The sequence below is a fragment of the Microcaecilia unicolor genome, chromosome 3 (genome assembly GCF_901765095.1).
Source record: "Microcaecilia unicolor chromosome 3, aMicUni1.1, whole genome shotgun sequence".
NCBI classification, from domain to species: domain Eukaryota; kingdom Metazoa; phylum Chordata; class Amphibia; order Gymnophiona; family Siphonopidae; genus Microcaecilia; species Microcaecilia unicolor.
In genome coordinates this window covers 520,441,160-520,462,088 of record NC_044033.1, presented here as the reverse complement: position 1 = coordinate 520,462,088, position 20,929 = coordinate 520,441,160, and the positions used below count along the sequence as shown (strand labels likewise).

The 20,929-nt window shown below is 44.0% G+C and overlaps 1 protein-coding gene across 3 annotated transcripts in view; it reads left to right on the top strand.

Moving 5' to 3' along the window:
• The window catches only part of HACE1 (HECT domain and ankyrin repeat containing E3 ubiquitin protein ligase 1), a 279,223-nt gene that overhangs the window by 67,188 nt on the left and 191,106 nt on the right, over nt 1-20,929 (top strand). For all 3 annotated transcript variants that reach the window (XM_030199163.1, XM_030199162.1, XM_030199161.1), the window contains exon 7: nt 10,396-10,478. In XM_030199163.1, the coding sequence (XP_030055023.1) occupies nt 10,396-10,478 (83 nt within the window). The remainder of the gene's footprint in view (nt 1-10,395; nt 10,479-20,929) is intronic.

Genomic DNA, 20,929 nt, shown 5'->3' with positions numbered 1-20,929 from the left:
AAGCCCAACTGTTGGACATTTTATATCTTCTAATATAATAAAACGCACCGTGAACGTTCTAATGAGGACAACGTTCTGAAGTCACTCAAACATTTCTTAGGGTTCGTGGATTCGTGGTGTGAAGCCAGCCAGGCTGCCAGCCGTCTCTGCCCCGCCCTCGCGTCAAACGTCATGACGTCCAGGGCAAACGTCATGACGTCGACGGCGCAAAAAAAAAAAAAAAAAAAAAGCAGCGTCAGGGAAGGAGGCGGCGCTCCCGACGTCTCTAGCCTTCCCTTCGCTGTGTTCCGCCTTCTTCTGACGTCAAGGATGACGTCAGAAGAAGGCGGAACACAACGAAGGGAAGGCTAGACGTCGGGAGCGCCGCCTCCTTCTGTGACGCTGCGCTGCCGGAACCGCCGCCACGGAGGTAAATTAAAAAAAAAAAAAAAGGCATGTAGGGGGAAGAGAAGAGGGTGGGCAGTTGAACAATGGGAGCGGGAGGGCAGAGGAGAAACGACAGCAAGGATGCGAAGGGGGGGGGAAGAAGGGGGCGGGACATGCTGGGACATGGGAGACAGAAGAGCATGGATGCGAGGGGGGGTCATGGAAGGGAGAGAGGGGAATTGCTGGAAAAGGATGAATGGAGGGGACGGGACAGAGAAGCATGGATGGGCATGGATTGAGATGGCAGGGCTCAGGGTGACAGGGGAATTGATTGAAAAGGATGAATGGAGGGGGCAGGGGACAGAGAAGCATGGATGGGCATGGATTGAGATGGCAGGGCTCAGGGTGAGAGGGGAATTGCTGGAAAATGATGAATGGAGGGGGCAGGGGACAGAGAAGCATGGATGGGCATGGATTGAGATGGTAGGGCTCAGGGAGAGAGGGGAATTGCTGGAAAATGATGAATGGAGGGAGCAGGGGACAGAGAAGCATGGATGGGCATGGATTGAGATGGCAGGGCTCAGGGAGAGAGGGGAATTGCTGGAAAAGGATGAATGGAGGGGGCAGGGGACAGAGAAGCATGGATGGGCATGGATTGAGATGGCAGGGCTCAGGGAGAGAGGGGAATTGCTGGAAAAGGATGAATGGAGGGGGCAGGGGACAGATGGGCATGGATTGGGAGGGCAAGGCTCACACTCTCTCTCTCATATACAGTGTCTTACTGACTCTCACTCTCACACACTCTGTCTCATAATGTATCACATTCACTCTCTATGTGCCACACAGTCACTCACACACTCGCTTGGTCTCATACACTCACTCTCACAGAGAATCTGTGTCTCACACACACTCTCTCTCTCGCACACACACACACACTCTCACACTGTGTCTCACATACACACTTGCACACTCTCATTCTCACACACACACTCTCACAAACACTCACACCCAGACTCACTCTCTCTCTCACACACACACACTCACACTTTCACTCTGACTCTCACACAGTCACTCTCACATACACTCTCCCAAACATACACACTCCGAGGAAAATCTTGCTAGCGCCCGTTTCATTTGTGTCAGAAACGGGCCTTTTTTACTAGTAAATTTATATTACGGGCTTATGTATCACCACAATGTGCTCATAGGGCAGCTTTTGCAGCCTCTGCAGAGTGTGCGAAATGTAAATTTAGCCCTGCATGTTTTGGAGTTGCCCAGTGGTGGTGATGTTCTAGACACAAACAATGAGAATGACTATGAAACAGTGGGGTCGCCTTCTGTGACTGGTTCCCACTCTATTATTTGAGGATTACAATTTAGCTGCTCGTATCCCGCCAGGTTTATTGGCCTTTCTGCGTCGTTTAGTTCTGATGGCCAAACGAGTGATTTTATAAAAATGGAGAGTGTATTCCCCCATCCTCTTCGGCTTGGCGATTGCAGATGATAACCTTGCTTTCCACAGACAGAATGGATATTATAGATATCACATCGATGAAAGGATGCCAGTTCCGGCACTGCTGAGAACACTTTTGGCCCGCTTTCCAGCCAGCAGCCCTTAATCGTATAGTTGCGGGGTTGGGAGGGTGAAAATGCGGTAAATGTTTTTTTGGGTTTAATCGGCTCTGTTTTTATTGCTGTATTGTGTTTGATGAAACTCAACTGAGTCAATAAAAATGATTTATACAAAAAAAAATTTGAGATACAAATTCAATTAAAAATAGCTTGCCAGGTAGATAAATGTGTTTACGGAATGAACTCAGATATGGTGATAAAATTACTACCATCTCCGGGATTGAGAGAAAATTTAAGAAGTACTAAAAATTTATCACTTGATATCTCTTCTATGAAGGGGTTAAAATTGAAGTTGATTTAAAGAATGGCCAAACAGACATCCCTGCAGAGCAGTTGGGCAGCCTAGTGGTTAATGCAGTGGACTTTAAACCAAGAGCACTGTTCAAATCCCACTTTGACTCTTTTATTTTGTAATTGTGAGCCCTCCAGGAACAGAAAAATACTGTAGCTGAATGTACACCGGTGCAAAGAAAAGCTACAAGAATGGTAAGGGATTTGTGTTACAAGACGTATGAGGAGAGACTTGATGACCTGAACATGTATACTCTGGAAGAAAGGAGAAACAGGTGATACAGACGTTCAAATATTTGAAAAGTATTAATCCGCAAACGAACCTTTTCCAGAGGTGCGAAGGCGGTAGAACGAGAGGACATGAAATGAGATTGAAGGGGGGCAGACTCAAGAAAAATGTCAGGAAGTATTTTTTCACGGAGAGAGTAGTGGATGCTTGGAATGCCCTCCCGCGGGAGGTGGTAGAAATGAAAACGGTAACAGAATTCAAACACGTGTGGGATAAACATAAAGGAATCCTGTTCAGAAGGAATGGATCCTAAGGAGCTTAGCCGAGATTGGGTGGCAGAGCTGGTTGCGGGAGGCGGGGATAGTGGAGGTCAGAATTATACAGTCTGTGCCAGAGCCGGTGGTGGGAGGCGGGGCTGGTGGTTGGAAGGCGGGGATAGTGCTGGGCAGACTTATACGGTCTGTGCCCTGAAGAGGACAGGTACAAATCAAAGTAGGGTATACACAAAAAGTAGCACATATGAGTTTATCTTGTTGGGCAGACTGGATGGACCATGCAGGTCTTTTTCTGCCGTCATTTACTATGTTACTATGTTACTTTAATAGCCTTCAGGCTTGCAAGTGGCTTATACATTTAGATACAGTAAGTATTTTTCTGTTTCTGCTTTGCTAAGAATGCCCATAATACCTGGGGCTGTCATAGAGCTTGGTATCCCCTTTCAGGGGAGAGGGATGGGGACAGCAACCAATGGGGGATTAAGGAGGTGTCATTCCTAAATCCACTGATTTCCGAACCTGGTCCTGGAGGCACCCCAAGCAGTCAGGTGTTCAGGATATTCACAACGAATATTCATGAGAGAGATTTGCATGCACTGCCTCCATTGCATGCAAGTCTCTCTTATGAATATTCATTGTGAATATCCTGAAAACTTGACTGGCAGGGGTGTCACCTCCAGGACCAGCTTTGGGAAACACTGCCTTAATCCCATCAGTGGTCAGCTGCTCAATGAGAGCAGCTTTTTATACCCTGGACGTGACTGAAATGGGACGTCTTTCTTTTTAGGCTTGAATGTTACTTCCCATTTGGTTATTACTGTTGGGCGTCCTAATTTTGGTTCCTCCCTAGTCCTGCCCATAACACGCTCCGTTGCTTTTTAGACATATTATAGTGTTGGATGTCCCTTTTCTGCCTTCACAAAATCGGGATTTGAACATTTCAAGCACATACTCATCCATTTGTGCATTTTGAGATGTCCATATGTTTGAAGAATAAGCTCCACATTTTATTATAACGGGTCCCCCAGTCTGTGCCTTTGAATAACTGTATCCTGGAGTTCTATCGACAGCTCTGTTTCACATATCTAGACCGTTGTTTCTAATTCACTTCATATAAAAAATAACAGTTTGATTATTCAACCAGCAGTATTTGAATGGGCCCAACAGAGCCGGTGGTGGGAGGCAGGGATAGTGCTGGGCAGACTTATACGGTCTGTGCCAGAGCTGTTGGTGGGAGGCGGGACTGGTAGTTGGGAGGCGGGGATAGTGCTGGGCAGACTTATACAGTCTGTGCCAGAGCCGGTGGTGGGAGGCAGGGATAGTGCTGGGCAGACTTATATGGTCTGTGCCAGAGCTGGTGGTGGGAGGCGGGACTGGTAGTTGGGAGGCGGGGATAGTACTGGGCAGACTTATACAGTCTGAGCCAGAGCTGGTAGTGGGAGGCGGGGTTGGTGGTTGGGAGGCGGGGATAGGGCTGGCCAGACTTATACGGTCTGTGCACTGAAGAGGACAGTACAAATAAAAAAGTAGCACATGTGAATTTATCTTCTTGGGCAGACTGGATGGACCGTGCAGGTCTTTTTCTGCCGTCATCTACTATGTTTACTATAATTGGAGACAGATGAGCTCTATTTAACTTGTTATGGATCTTAAAAGCATTTTTTTGGAATGGAATTAATTTGTTTTTGCTGTCACAGAGGGTATGAAGACATGAAATTAGGACTTTGTGGTTTCTCATTTTTGATTACTTTTAAACATTTCTGTAATGATTTCATATTGAAAATATAGGTGTTACATAGATTGGTGATTTGAAACCCCAAAACACAGCTTCACACTCGCTGTGTAACACAATGGATACAAGAAGAAGCTCTATTTCAATTGGTATCAATTTATGTAAATTTAAGTGGAGAAAAAAGGGCTTCCGTATTGCTCCGTCCAGTGACGTGCTGGAGCGGGCTCGCGAGAGCCGTTTGTTAAGTTTTTAAGAATTTTGGGAGCCGGTTGTTAAAGTAGGCCTCCCCATGGCTACTTTAACAACTGACTCCCAAAATGTGGGCGTGGGCCCCCTCCTCAATTCTCTTTTACTTTGCTGGCTGTGATGCTGCCAAGTAAATAGACTGCTGCTGCTCCCTGCTCCTTGTTTCTGACTCTGAGCATCAGGCTGGGACTTTTCATGCAAGTGCAAGAAGGTTCCATCATGCTGCTCAGAGCCAGAAACAAGCAGCAGAGAATAGTGGCAGTCCATTTATTGGCTGGTGGGGCTCGGCAAAGGTATGCCTAGCGTGCCCGCACAAGGGAGGGGAGAGAGAGGCATGTACTACTACTAACTAACATTTCTAAAGCGCTACTAGGGTTACGCAGCACTGTACAATTTAAACATAGAAGGACGGTCCCTGCTCAAAGAGCTTACAATCTAAAAGACAAGAGAACAATCTAGAGGACGAGTGAACAGTTAATCTGATAGGGTGGATAGATTGGGGCATTCTATATTTCTCAAGCGGTTAGGCGCCGAAGGCAGCATTGAAGAGGTGGGTTTTAAGCAGAGATTTGAAGATGGGTAGGGAGGGGGCATGGCGTATGGGTAAAGGAAGATTGTTCCAGGCATAGGGTGAGGCAAGGCAGAATGAGCGGAGCCTGGAGTTGGCAGTGGTGGAGAAGGGTACTGAGAGAAGGGCTTTGTCCTGTGAGCGGAGGTTACGGGCGGGAACATAGGGGGAGATGAGGGTGGAGAGGTAGTGAGGAGCCGCAGACTGAGTGCATTTGTAGGTAAGGAGGAGGAGCTTGAATTGTATGCGATATCTGATCGGAAGCCAATGAAGTGATTTGAGGAGAGGGGTGATATGAGTATATCGGTTCTGGCGGAATATAAGACGTGCGGCAGCGTTCTGAACGGATTGAAGGGGGGATAGATGGCTGAGTGGGAGGCTGGTGAGGAGTAAGTTGCAGTAATCAAGGCGAGAGGTAATGAGAGCGTGGACGAGAGTTCTGGTGGTGTGCTCAGAGAGGAAAGGGCGAATTTTGCTGATGTTGAAGAGGAAGAAGCGACAGGTCTTGGCAGTCTGTTGGATATGCGCAGAGAAGGAGAGGGAGGAGTCGAAGATGACTCCGAGGTTGCGGGCAGATGGGACGGGGAGGATGAGGGTGTTATCAACTGAGATAGAGAGTGGAGGAAGAGGAGAAGTGGGTTTAGGAGGAAAGACGAGGAGCTCGGTCTTGGCCATGTTCAGCTTCAGGTGGCGGTTGGACATCCATGCCGCAATGTCGGATAAACAGGCCGATACCTTGGCCTGGGTCTCCGCGGTGATGTCAGGGCTGGCTATGTCCGGAGAGAGAGCCTGTTGTTAAAAATTTACCAGCACACCCCTGGCTCCGTCACACCAACTTTATTGGAATTAAGATAAGTAACCGGCAGTGTTAACACATCACTAGATTGTAAAGTACTGAATATATGGAAATCCTGTAATTCATGGATACATGAATTTGCTCATTAGCAGCTTTTGAAGACATTTACTATTGTGGAGATTTTTTGGGCGAGATGATGGTGCGCCGGGCCCACGCCTTATAGTCGGAGAATCTCTGGCTGGCTGGGTGGTGATACTGAAGCCTTTTTTTCTCCACTTAAATTTACATAAATTGATACCAACTGAAATAGAGCTTCTTCTTGTATCCATTGTGTTACACAGTGAGTGCGAAGCTTTGTTTTGGAGTTTCAAATTAATAATAATATAGATTGGTGAAACAAACTCTTACTTTAATGCATTTTTAATTGTATTTTTTTTAGACAAAATGTGGAAAAAATTACAAAAGTGAGAAGATTTTGTCAAGGCACTTCATTTCACTTAAGTACATATGAATAAATTTGGTTGATGCTCTGCTTGTGTGTGTACACATGTTATTTTTTTTTATTTTATTTATTGCATTTGTATCCCACATTTTCCCACCTATTTGCAGGCTCAATGTGGCATACAGAGTATGGTTATGACATAATCATCTCGTGATAACAGGTACAATTATTAAAGTTTGAAGATTAGGTAAGAGAAGATAGACGGAAGTTGTTAGGTAGGATATAGGTGAACTGTAATAACTGTGTGGATTGTTATAGAATTTGAAGTTCATTTAGCTCTTTATTCTTTTACGTTCTTTAAGATTTCCTGTTATTTTTTGCTGTTTTATAACTCTTGGTTCTTGTTAATATTTTCTTCGGGTTGCTTAGCTGCCTCTACTTTGTTGACTGAAGTTATTGGAATTCACCAGAAACTTGATGAGGAATCACTTCAAAATATACAAAACTCTTTGTTGGTACTCCCCCCCCCCCCCTAAAAGAAAAGTAGAAAAACACTTCAAAATTTCAGATATAGGCATGATATAGACTAACTTATCTGGCCTTGATTGGAAATGAAACATAAAATCAGTTGTGCTCATATGTCTTCGTGTCTTAATAGTGCCCTTTTAGCTTCCCGTTGTCTCTTTCCAATGTTTCACGGTTTTGTTCCATTGTTATATTCCTTAACGATACTTCGATTGTCTCGCATAACTCTTCACAATGTAATCCATAACCAAGTTGTAACAAACTGTATTTCCATTATTCATAATATATTGTAAGCCACACTGAGCCCGCAAAAAGGTGGGAAAATGCGGGATACAAATGCAATAAATAAATAAATAAATTGTTCTTTCATTTCCTCTCATACACAATTTACTCTCCAGTTGTCAACGATCTCCATCTTTGCTTAGGGTTTAGATCAGAGGTGGAGCATAATTTCCAGTTTAGGTATTATAAAATGCCAAACCACTCATAAGTCATTCTGTTCCATTACATCTCTAGTTGTTTATTTTCCCTTCCTTTCTTTATAGAGCAGAGTTCATGAATAACAAATAGATAACAAAACCCCAGTGGAAACAGATCATGTGTTATGCACCAAGATCTTGGGTCATAAACTGCATTAAACATTTTGTTAGCTGCTACACTGCCGGCCCTGCTTTATGCTTTTCTGGTCTTGGGTTTTGTGTTGTGATCACAGTGACATGTTGAGGACCCTTGGGGAAATACGTCCCAGCGCTGAACTGAAAGAGAAAAACGACAGACAGGGCTGGTGGTTGGCTTGAACACCAAGATACTGGGGTTGGAAAATGGGTCTTTTAAATTTCTCTTCATTCCTCCCCATCTCCAGGTGGCCGTACACCCCAGTATATCGCTCTTGGTTTGTTCTTGACCACTCTGACCCTCTGCTCAGTGTTCACCGGGGGCTAAGAAAGCAAACAGAATGTTAGGAATTATTAGGAAAGGTATGACTGCACCTCAAATATGGTGTGCAGTTTTGGTCACTGCATCTCAAAACAGATATAGCAAAATTAGAAAAGGTACAGAGGAGGGCGACAAAAATGATAAAGGGGGTGGGACGACTTCCCTGTGAGGAAAGTCTAAAACGGCTAGGGCTCTTCAGCTTGCAGAAGAGACGGCTGAGGGACTGTCTTTCTTCTATGTTTGTGCAGCGCTGCGTATGCCTTGTAGCGCTATAGAAATGCTAAATAGTAGTAGTAGTAGTAGTAGATATGATAGAGGTCTATAAAATACTGAGTGGAGTGGAACAGCCAGACGTGAATTGCTTGTTTTCTTTTTCCAAAAATACTAGAACTAAGTGGCATGGAATAAAGCTACTGAATAGTATTTCTTTTTTAAAATTTATTAATATAATGTCAAACAGAGGAAAACTCGAACATAATACAGAGCATTAATGCTACTAACCTGCTACAGCTTTTCAGCAAGTGGCAGTGGAGCAAAGCTTCTCAAATATAAAACTTAAACGTACACAACACAACCCCCCCCCATCCCATCACCCCCACCCCCATATGGGGTCACTGGAGGCTAAAGAAGGAAAAAAGGAGAGAAGGCGAGTCATCAACAAAATCTAATATGCCAAGGGGAAGTTACTGCTGGAGGAGCAGGCAACATTGTGTCCATCCATTGAGTATATGCATCCCATGTCATGGAAAAGCTCAACAGTCTATTTCTCTTACTGGCTGTAAGCTTCAACATCTAAATAGTAATTTTAAAACAAAGTGGAGAAAATATTTCTTCACTCAATGTGTAATTAAATTCTGGAATTCATTGCCAGAGAATGTGGAAAAGCAGTTAGCTTAGCAGGGTTTAAAAAAGGTTTGGATAATTTCCTAACAGAAAAGTCCATAAGCCATTATTAAGATATACTTGGGGAAAATCCACTACTTATTCCTAGGATAACCAGCATAAAATCTATTTTACTGTTTTGAGATTTTGCCAGATACTTGACATCTGGACTGACCACTGTTGGAAACAGGATACTGGGCTTGATGGACCTTTGGTCTGTCCCAGTATGGTAACATTTATGTTCTTATGTAAATTGATATCCTCTTAAGTGCTGTTCCTCTGCTGGTCACAGGGACTGGAAGAAACACTGATGATATGGCCACCAGGGGATGAGGAGGGAGGAAGAATAATAAGTTAAAGCAGTGGGATTTGGGGAGGGGAGGGGATGGGATGGGCTAGCAGGAAGAGGGCGACCTACATGGGGTGGGGTAAAAGAAATAGAATTCTATGAGGAGTAGAGAGAACAGATGTACTTAGGATGATTTGGAGATAAGAAAAGGGAGACTTCTGTGGGGTGATGGGTGACGAGGAAGACCTACGTAAGATACTGGGGAGGGGTAACAAGGTGAAGAAAAACTATACATCAGGTGGGGGAGGGGCAGAAAGAGCAAGACTTTATTTGAAATGGGGCAGATAGAATGGAGTGAAAAAAGGAAACTGTGGATGAGGGCATGAAGCAAAAGAAAGGGACTGGAATCGGGGGAGTGTGAGTGATAGAGAAGGACCTTGAGCTGGTGAAGGAATGACAGGCAGAAGAAAGTAGATGTGGGCTGGGAAACGGGAGAGTACAGAAGGTAGAAGTGGGAGACTAGGCAGTGGGGGATGTGGAAGACTTGGGAAGGAATGAATGGGAAATAGAAGGACTGGGGAGGAGTTAGACCAAAGTGAGAGAGGTACAGGAGAAGAAATAGAAAGGTAAGGCACTGAAAGCAGAAAAACAACTAAAACCAATATGACTAGTATAAGAAAATGCTTAGACAAAAGTAAAAAGCATTTTATTTTAAATGTACTGATTGAGATTTATTAGCTTTTGGAACATGCATCTGTCTTTGTATTTTATAGAGTACTGTGCGTGGGATAAACATAAAGGAATCCTGTTTGGAAGGAATGGATCCTCAGAAGCTTAGCCGAGATTGGGTGGCAGAGCCGGTGGGGGGAGGTGGGGCTAGTGGTTGGGAGGCGGGGCTAGTGCTGGGCAGACTTCTACAGTCTGTGCCCTGAAAATGGCAGAAACAAATCAAGGTCAGGTATACACATAAAGTAGCACATATGAGTTTAAATTGTTGGGCAGACTGGATGGACCGTGCAGGTCTTTTTCTGCCGTCATCTACTATGTTACTATGTGTGTCTCTTTCTCTAGTGTTGCATTATACATAGAGTCTGGCTTCTTGGGAGTTTGTATTTGGCATAGGATTTCCAGCCTCTAACATCCAGGCACCTAATATACTCTTTTCCTCTGCTCTTTTGTCCATCAGACGGTGCTGTGCTTGTTAGACAGCGGTGCAGACATCAACAGACCCAATGTGTCGGGAGCTACACCCCTCTACTTCGCTTGCAGGTATAGTACTGTGGCATGTTATGACGTTAATAAAGGCAAGCGGTGGCTGTAATTTAATCAGAGTGGATTGATATGGAAATTGGAGACATGTCGTAGTTAAAAAAAAAAATTATGATGTATGAGAAGTAGAGGAAGCATCCTAAGAGATTAATTGTTTTTGATGATAGAATTGTCTTTATTTTGCAACATTTATATTCCAAGTGCTTTGAAAAATCTGTTATAAAATAATAGGAAGCACCTGTTCCATTCTGCTGAGGGGAAAGCTACCTAAAATTTATAAATTGTTCCTGGAATAGGTGGGCTAAAAATGTTTTAAATAAATAAGAAGAGAGAGTTTTCCCATTAGATATACCAGCAGGTATGGGTTTTTGTCCGTTTTATACCTTTACACAAAGGACATGGGTTCTTTAAAATATCTACTATAATAAAACTCACCCTCAACATTCTGAAGACAACGTTCTGAAGTCACTCAGTCACTCACTGAGTGGTTAGACATCCAGAGGTGCCTGGTTCAAATCTCACTTCTGCTCCTTGTGACCTTGGGCAAGTCACTTAACCCTCTATTGCCTCAGGTACAAACTTAGATTGTGAGCCCTCCTGGGACAGAGAAATATCCAGTGCACCTGAAAAGGGTGTGAGCAAAATTCAAATAAATATTTGAGAATCTACATGGAATGTTTCTACTATTTGAGATTCTACATTGATTGTTGCTACTATTGAGATTCTGTTGCTACTATTGGAGATTCTACATGGAATGTTGCTATTCCACTAGCAACATTCCATGTAGAAGCCTGCCCTTGCAGATCAGCAACGCAGCAGCACAGCAGCGCAGGCTTCTGTTTCTGTGAGTCTACGTGCAGGACGTCAGACTCACAGAAATAGAAGCCTGCGCAGCCGCATTGCTGATCTGCAAGGGCAGGCCTCTAGATGGAATGTTGCTAGTGGAGGAGTAGCCTAGTGGTTAGTGCAGTGGAACATGGGATGTTGTTACTATTTGAGATTCTGGAATGTTGCTATTACTTGAGATTCTACATGGAATGTTGCTACTATTGGAGATTCTGTTGCTGCTATTTGAGATTCTACATGGAATGTTGCTATTCCACTAGCAACATTCCATGTAGAAGCCTGCCCTTGCAGATTAGCAACGCAGCTGCGCAGGCTTCTGTTTCTGTATGCAGGACATCAGACTCTCAGAAACAGAAGTTTGCCCTTGTGGATCAGCAATGCGGCCGTGCAGGCTTCTGTTCTGTGAGTCTGACGTCCTGCACGTACGTGCAGGACGTCAGACTCACAGAAACAGAAGCCTGAGCAGCCGCATTGCTGATCTGCAAGGGCAGGCTTCTACATGGAATGTTTCTAGTGAAATAGCAACATTCCATGTAGAATCTCAAATAGGGAAAAGGAACTGGGACTTGACATACCACCTTTCTGAGGTTTTTGCAACTACATTCAAAGCAGTTTACATAGTACACACGTCAGACTCACAGAAACAGAAGCCTGCGCAGCCGCATTGCTGATCTGCAAGGGCAGGCCTCTACACGGAATGTTGCTAGTGGAGGAGTAGCCTAGTGGTTAGTGCAGTGGAACATGGAATGTTACTACTATTCGAGATTCCGTTGCTACTATTTGAGATTCTACATGGAATGTTGCTGAGTGGAGGAGTGGCCTAGTGGTTAGAGCACCGGTCTCGCAATCCAGAGGTGGCCGGTTCAAATCCCACTGCTGCGCCTTGTGATCTTGGGCAAGTCACTTAACCTTCCATTGCCTCAGGTACAAACTTAGATTGTGAGCCCTCCTGGGACAGAGAAATATCCAGAGTACCTGAATGTAACTCACCTTGAGCTACTACTGAAAAAGGTGTGAACAAAATCCTAATAAATAATAAACAATATTAAATAAAGTGGGAGAAAGTGGAGACCCTCTTGGTACCCCACATACTGGAACCCAAGATCTACATGTTTCACAACAAAATAACTGTGATTTAAAAAAAAAAAAAAAAATCCTGGAACCAAGTATATTCCATACCAGAAAGACCAAACTCCTTAAGAATTCCAAGTAGAATCGAATGCCCCAGAAATATCAAATTGAAGTAACAAAAAGTGAGTGCCATGACTCAATGAATTCCTAATCTTAGTTAACAAGATAAATAGTAGTATATCAGTACTATGGTTATTCCTGAATCCAAATTGAGAATCATGAAGTAATGAAAATTTCTCCAAATAGCTTGTCAAACTACTTCCAACAATGGCTTCTACCAATTTAACAAACAAAGGAATGCTAACAATTGGCCTAAAGGTAGCAGGTTTTGACATATCTAAATTGTTAGACTTTGGAATTGGGTCTATTTGACCTAGTTCTCTAGGAAAACAACCCAAGTTCAACATAGAATTAACTAAACCAGTAAGCCACAATAAAATTTCAGGTGGTGAATGTTTCAGCAAATAAGATGGATAGTAATCTATCAAACTATGAGTATGAGAAAATTTCTGAATTAAAGAAGTAATTTCAGCATAGGATATCAAATCAAAAGAAGACCAAAATGTTTCCGCAAAGGTATGACTACTTGTGTCTAGAAATGATGAATCCTCCTGTAGTACTGATGATAATTGCGTATTTTACAATTCTGCCCTGATTTTCTTAACTTTTGAAAAGAAAAAAAATCAGCGAGAGCTTGAGCATCTTTTGAGATAGGTCTTCGTTGTAGAGATTCCTTAGAGAAGGGAGATCTAGGCTCACTAGATAAGTTTCTCTATCAAGACCTGGACTATCTGTTGAAGTATAGAGTGCTACAAAGAAATCCCAAAAGATAGCTACAATCTCCTTTTCCTCCTTAATCAATTCCCCTGAAGAATTCCGCAAAAACTGCATTTGTCTATTCCCCTCCCATCTCCTAGCCAATTTGGCTAATAGTGCCCCCCCCCCCACACCTTTATTACTATGACAATATAATTTGTATTTGTAATAGAATTGGGATTTAACCTGACGATGAAGCAAAGTGCTTTAAGAAAGATTGAGAAGAAAACAATTGCTCTTTATTGACTGGAGTAGGTACTGCTCCGTAGATTTTACGCTGTTGACGAATTAAACGAATCTCCTGATCTCTAGCCCTTCGTTTGAGCCACATAGGCTATAATTTCCCCCTGTAACACTGCGTTAGCGGTGTGCCAAAAATAAGATTGGAGCTGTTCAATGTTGAGAGTTCAGAAGCTCATAATCTCCCCACTTTTCAGTCAAGAAGTTCTGAAATTTAACATCACCATAGAGATCAAGAGGAAACTTCCACGGAAGGGACCTTCTAGCTCTATTTAAAGCCTCCAAGTCAAGCCTCACCAGGGCATGGTCTGAGTTTGAAATATGTCTGTAGCTACAGAATGGATTACTGAGAAGTCAACAGATAGTCGGTTTTCGATTCAATGCCATTCACCTGGGATAGGTGGGTATAATCCTTATCCTGGGGGTATAAAACTTTCCACACGTCTAAGATCAAGAGCTGCAAGCAGTGAAATATATTCTATTCTGGGGCAATGGAGAGGATTTGTCAAAGGTAGGATCATGAACAGCTTTGAAGGCCCCATCCAGGATAACTGAAATATCTCCTAAAGTGGATATATCTCGAATGATAGTTGCATATGATTAGTTGTTATTTGTCTACAGTCAAATGGGCCAACACATAACACCCGTCTGCTCCAATCACAGTTTATGAATAACTTCTGCCAAATGTTTATGGAATAAAATTATACAACCAGCTTTCCTGTTGAGAGCCAGAGACACTTAAATAAGAACCCACCCACCACCTCTTAAGCTTAGCATGTTCAGTCTAATCAAGATATGTCTCCTGTAGCATCGTGATTGACACTGTCTTATCAGAAAGTGTCTTGCAAAATTTTGATAGTTTTAATAGGGGAGTTACTGCCTGCAACTCAAACATTTACATAACCCTGTCTATGAGGCCAAACCAAATGTTGCATTTGAATATTAATCTGAAGGGGAGACGTCCTAGCCCTCCATCCCCCTTCTGCAAACTTAGTTTTAAAGCATGATCCAGAAGGGATAGTCCAAAAGTGAGAAATAATGATCTACAAAACTAAAACAAGTGGAACGATACCCAGCTTATACCCCCCTTCCCAGCCTCTCCCCCATCCTTTCTGTCAATTCAGATTGCCCAAGAATAAATTATCACCCAAATTACCCAGATTAAAATAAAGAAAACAAGATCCTCAATGGCGACTCTCCAAGCTACATGTCCAGCCTGATCAGTCTTCCAGCCAGAAACTGGACCAGAACTTCTAGAACATATCTCAATCTTCATCTTCCCAACTGCAAAGGCCTCAAATACAAAACCTACTACGCATCCAACTTCTCTGTCATTGGCAGCCAACTCTGGAACGCCATACCTCGACACATCCGAAAAACCACTGAACACCTACCCTTTTGAAAACTGTTGAAGACTTACCTCTTCAAACAAGCCTACCCAAATGACCCGTCCTAATTCACAAACATAATTCCACAACACTAGCAATACCCACACTTCTACCCCTTCCCCACATCTCTTACTATTGTCTTAATCTATGTAACTATGTCATTTATTTATTTATTTTTTATTTTTGTTACATTTGTACCCCGCGCTTTCCCACTCATCTCTACAACACTCTGTTCCATACTCTGTATCATCCCTGCGATACTTTGTACAATACTGTGTAAACTGCACTGAACCTACTCTATGTAATTATGTCATCTCATTGATACATTGTTCCCAAATCTGTACTATCTCCGTGATACGATGTACCACACTTTGTAAGCTGCACTGAACCTGCTATCGAGCGGGAAAGAGCGGGATATAAATGCCACAAATAAATAAATAAATAAATAAGATATCCATGAGAGACCTCACTTCCCCCAAATCCCTCATATATCCAGATCCAAGTTAGGCTACTGATCTCACCTCCTACTAAACCCAGAAGAACAACCCTGCCCCCCTTCCCTCTAAAAAAACAGCAATTAAGGGATTCTATAAATAATACCATTTCTGACCGTTAAACAATGTCCCCCTACAACAAGAAGAAAGAAAACAAAGATGGCATAGTATTAGCATCCAGATGCATATATAGCATTGTCCATTAAGCATAGATTCTAGGTATTAGTCTCTAATTGAAAAGAAAAAAAGGGACTTGTGCAATGGGGAAAAAAAAACTCTATAAAGAAGCAGCCCCTTCAATTCTATAAATAATAGTGTCCATTCAGCATTTCCCACTAGTTAGGGCACCAGATTCAATCAATCTGTATAAATGACAAGTGACCGACTCACCCGCAAATGCGCAGTAGAGCCTGAACGTTCAGACGGCAACAGTCCAGAGGCGGGGCGAGCAGGGCCGGTCTTAGGGCGAGGCTACCGCATAGGGCGGCGAGCGCCTGAACTTCGTCCCAACCAGCCATCCAGTTCCAGTCCCCCCTCCCTCTGAATTTTAAAATTAATCTGAGTTACATCGTCGGGGTTATGGCGGCAGGCGGCAGCAGTGAAAAGCGTGTGAGCTGCTCGGTGCTTCAGGAGCCTTCCCTTCCCTGTCTCAGCTGTGGTCCTGCCCTTGTGGAAACAGGAAATGAGGGCGGGACCACAGCTGAGACAGAGAATGGAAGGCTCCTGAAGCGCACAGCTCGCAAGCTTTTCACTGCTGCTGCCTGCCGCTGTAACCCGACGAGGTATGATGACTTTTAAAATTCGGAGGGCTGGAGACTGGAGCTCAGAGAGATGCCTCGGAGGGAGGGAGGCCCTGGAAGGAGGGGGGCCTTGGAGCTGGGAGGGATGGACGGAGGGGGTCTTTGGAGCTGGGGAGGAGGGAGGGAGGGAATGGGGCCTTGGAGATTTGGAGGGAGGGAGGGTGGCCTTGGAGGAGGAGGGAGGGAGGGAATGGGGCCTTGGAGCTGGGAGGGAGGGAGGAAGGGAATTAGGCGTGAAAATAGAACAGACCAATACTCGCCCATTTTAACGGGCTTAACGGCTACTAGATAAATAAAAACATAGAACAGGAGAGCAGCCATTTTTATTCTGTAATTATAGTGTCCATTCAGCACTTCTCACTAGTTCCATGTCACTGGCAGTATTTCGGAGCCAGAGACAGCTTTAATCCAAGAGCCTGATGAAACCTGCGGCGTTGGCGTGTACAGGGGAGAGCAGTCTTCTCAAAGGACTTCCTGTGAAAATATGCAAGGAGCCCTGGGCATCTAACTGTTAGGACGCAGGGCTCATAAGATAAGTTCTTTAGACTGATATTTATCAGTTGTTGCTTTTGATACTTTTCATTACCAGCTAGCCTATGTGGGCGTGAGCCTTGACTTGTATCTGACAAACAAAAGGAGCACAGAAATAGCACACTTTGCACGAGTTGCACACTTAAAAAAAGAGTGGCCCGATGAACGAAGTGGTTATATTATACTACTAAGTGGGTGTGGAAATTTCTGAGGGCACTCTTGTCTATACATATGAATGTTTTAATAATATATAGACTTACCAATAAGAAACAAAGTCAGATCGTCAAGATCCTACCTAAACCTATACTACCCAAATTGCAAAGGACTGAAATACAAAACAACTTACGCAGCCAACTTCGCCTACATAAACGCACAACTATGGAATGGGCTTCCAAAAGCTGTGAACACAATCCACGACCACTTGAACTTCAGGAAATCACTAAAAACCAAACTCTTCAAAAAGGCCTACCCCAACGACCCCACGTAACCGTCTTCACCTACCAACACAGCATGACTATGATCGAACAGGACAACATGCAATCTTCATCCATTCCGACCCTCCACTTATACCTCATACGATCACTATACAACTGGGCAAATGTCTTTGACGGTACTATGTAAGCCACATTGAGCCTGCAAATAGGTGGGGAAATGTGGGGTAGAAATGCAATAAATAAATAAATAGCAGTAGTACCTTTTTCCTGGTTTTAGAGAAGTTATGTTTCTGTAAAAGACATATTTTACCTACGAGATCCCCACACTTCATACAAAGAAACAGAGAATATGATGAGAAATAATGTTAACATTGTTCCTTCCTGTTTCAACATTGCAGCCTCTTCTTGACCTCTGGTTTAACCCTGTCTTCTCACCAGCTAGAGATCCTCCATGCTTATCCCAGGGTTTTCGTCTACACCACCTCATATGTATCACCCTCTCTGATCAAATGATATTCAAGGCAATTCACAAACAAACAAAAAAAAAAAAGCAAAGATCCATTATTACATTTCATAGAAAATAAACCTGAGCATGTATACCCTGGAGGAAAGGAGGAACAGGGGTGATATGATACAGACGTTTAAATATTTGAAAGGTATTAATCCGCAAACTAATCTTTTCCGGAGATGGGAAGGTGGTAGAACGAGAGGACATGAAATGAGATTGAAGGGGGGCAGACTCAGGAAAGATGTCAGGAAGTATTTTTTCACGGAGAGGGTGGTGGATGCTTGGAATGCCCTCCCGCGGGAGGTGGTGGAGATGAAAACGGTAACGGAATTCAAACATGCGTGGGATATGCATAGAGGAATCCTGTGCAGAAGGAATGGATCCTCAGAAGCTTAGCTACAATTGGGTGGCAGAGCAGGTGGGGGGAAGAGGGGTTGGTGGTTCGGAGGCGAGAATAGGGGAGGGCAGACTTATATGGTCTGTGCCAGAGCCGGTGATGGAAGGCGGGACAGGTGGTTGGGAGGCGGGAAAAACTGCTGGGCAGACTTATACGGTCTGTGCCCTGAGAAAGACAGGTACAAATCAAGGTAAGGTATACACATAAGTTTATCTTGGGCAGACTGGATGGACCATGCAGGTCTTTTTCTGCCGTCATCTACTATGTAAACACACACACAAAAACATCTATTATCATTGGACAGAGAAGTCCTCCCCTGGGACTTTATAACCATCAAGAAGCTGTTTACTCTTTTACCCATGAATTTATGCCAGTCAAACTCATACAGGTTTTTTTTTCTTCTACATTGTTTTTCCTTTCTTTTGCATTGTTTTTACCTCTGGGGTATTTGTATGTCTCTGAGGCCAATGCAGAAAGCTACTGTGGGCTGAACATGGGTTGTACATTCCAAGCAACGCAGAGGCGGATTGAGCGCAGGTGTTAATTTGCATAAAATAAGTGGCCACACAGTTCATTAAAATGAATGCAGATAAGGCTATCGAGTGTTTCATGGCAGTACAGAGAGGTAAACAGAGACTGTTGGTGTAGGGTTACCAAAAGGAGGACACATGCCCTGCCCCCTTTCACACCCCACCACGCCCCCTTTCACACCACGTCACACCCCCTTTTCACACCACACCACGCCACGCCTCTTTCACAATCTCGCTCTGCCCCCTGTCACACATCCCGTCACTCCCCCTCCCTGTCACCCCCCTCCCCTTACCTTACTACTGCCCTTGGTGGTCTAGTGACCTCTTCGGGGCAGGAAAGAGCCCCCTCTTTCCTGCCTGGAGCGCAGCCCTGCATGCATCCTTCCTGTTCCTGATCTTGGTGCCGATTCAAAATGGCTGCCGAGAGTTGAAGTCTTGCGAGGTCACTTCAACTCTCGCCGGCCATTTTGAATCGGCGCCGAGATCAGGAACAGAAAGGATGCATGCAGGGCAGTGCTCCGGGCAGTAAAGAGGGGGCTCTTTCCTGCCCCGAAGGCGAAAGAGGTTACCAGACCACCAGGGCAGTAGTAAGTGATTTTTGGACAAACGGGCAGATTGGCAAAACCCGCTCGGTTGCCCGGACATGTCCTCAAAAAGAGGACATGTCTGGGTAAATCCGGACATATGGTAACCCTATGTTGGTGCTCAATTACTGCGAGTATTTTCTAACCAGGTCCAGGCCAAGGTACAAGGATTCGCAGAGAGGCTTTCATGCCAGTTTTTGAGATTTGAGGAGTGGCCTAGTGGTTAGGGTGGTGGACTTTGGTCCTGGGGAACTGAGTTCAATTCCCACTTCAGGCACAGGCAGCTCCTTGTGACTCTGGGCAAGTCACTTAACCCTCCATTGCCCCATGTAAGCTGCATTGAGCCTGCCATGAGTGGGAAAGCGCAGGGTACAAATGTAACAAAAATAAAATAGATACTACTGGAGATTCTACATGGAATGTTGCTACTATTGGACATTCTACATGGAATGTTGTTACTATTGGAGATTCTACATGGAATGTTGCTACTACATGGAATGTTCCATGTAGAAGCCTGCGCGGCCACATTGGTGATCCGCAAGGGCCGACTTCTACATGGAATGTTGCTAGTGGAATAGAAACATTCCATGTAGAATCTCAAATAGTAGCAACAGTGGAGGAGTGGCCTAGTGGTTAGGGTGGTGGACTTTGGTCCTGGGAACTGAGTTCAATTCCCACTTCAGGCACAGGCAGCTCCTTGTGACTCTGGGCAAGTCACTTAACCCTCCATTGCCCCATGTAAGCCGCATTGAGCCTGCCATGAGTGGGAAAGTGCATGGTACAAATGTAACAAAAATAAAATAGATACTATTGGAGATTCTAGATGGAATGTTGCTACTATTGGAGATTCTAGATGGAATGTTGCTACTATTGGAGATTCTACATGGAATGTTGCTACTACTGGAGATTCTACATGGAATGTTGCTACTATTGGAGATTCTACATGGAATGTTGCTATTCTACTAGCAAATCACAAAACCAAAGATAAGGCCTGAGTGTATGCAAACAAATCACAAGCCAACTATTTGGTTAAAGTTATAATAGGGAGCCCTCGGAAAATACTACTTTACGGCTATTTCATATTATTTGCCTGTGAGAATCTGCGTGCACAGCTTGTTGTGAATCTAAGGCGGACTATGTTAACCCGAGTCCCTGATGAAAATATTGAAACCCGCGGCGTCGGGCGCAATTTAGGGGAAGCCTAAGTGGACTCCAACAACGTGAGACATGCAGTGGCATGCAAGTTAAGTTATAGTTTTTTCATTTTTTGTATTTTGAGCACATATACATTTTTTGAGCACTGTTGGTAGTGTTTGCAAATATCACAGCCTTCATTAATAGTTTATTAAGGGATGACCCGATGAAGAGAGACTATGCTACCAGGCAAATAATATGAAATAGCCGTAAAGTAGTATTTTCCGAGGGCTCCCTATTATAACTTTAACCAAATAGTTGGCTTGTGATTTGTTTGCATACACTCAGGCCTTATCTTTGGTTTTGTGATTTGCGTGCTTGATTATTCCAAGGATTTTGTGATTTTGGAGATTTTGAGTGGTTTCAGCTATTCTACTAGCAACATTCCATGTAGAAGGCTGCGCAGGCTTCTGTTTCTGTGAGTCTGACGTCCTGCACGTACGTGCAGGACGTCAGACTCACAGAAGCAGAAGCCTGCGCAGCCACAATGGTGATCTGCAAGGGCCGACTTCTACATGGAATAGCAACATTCCATGTAGAATCTCAAATAGTAGCAAC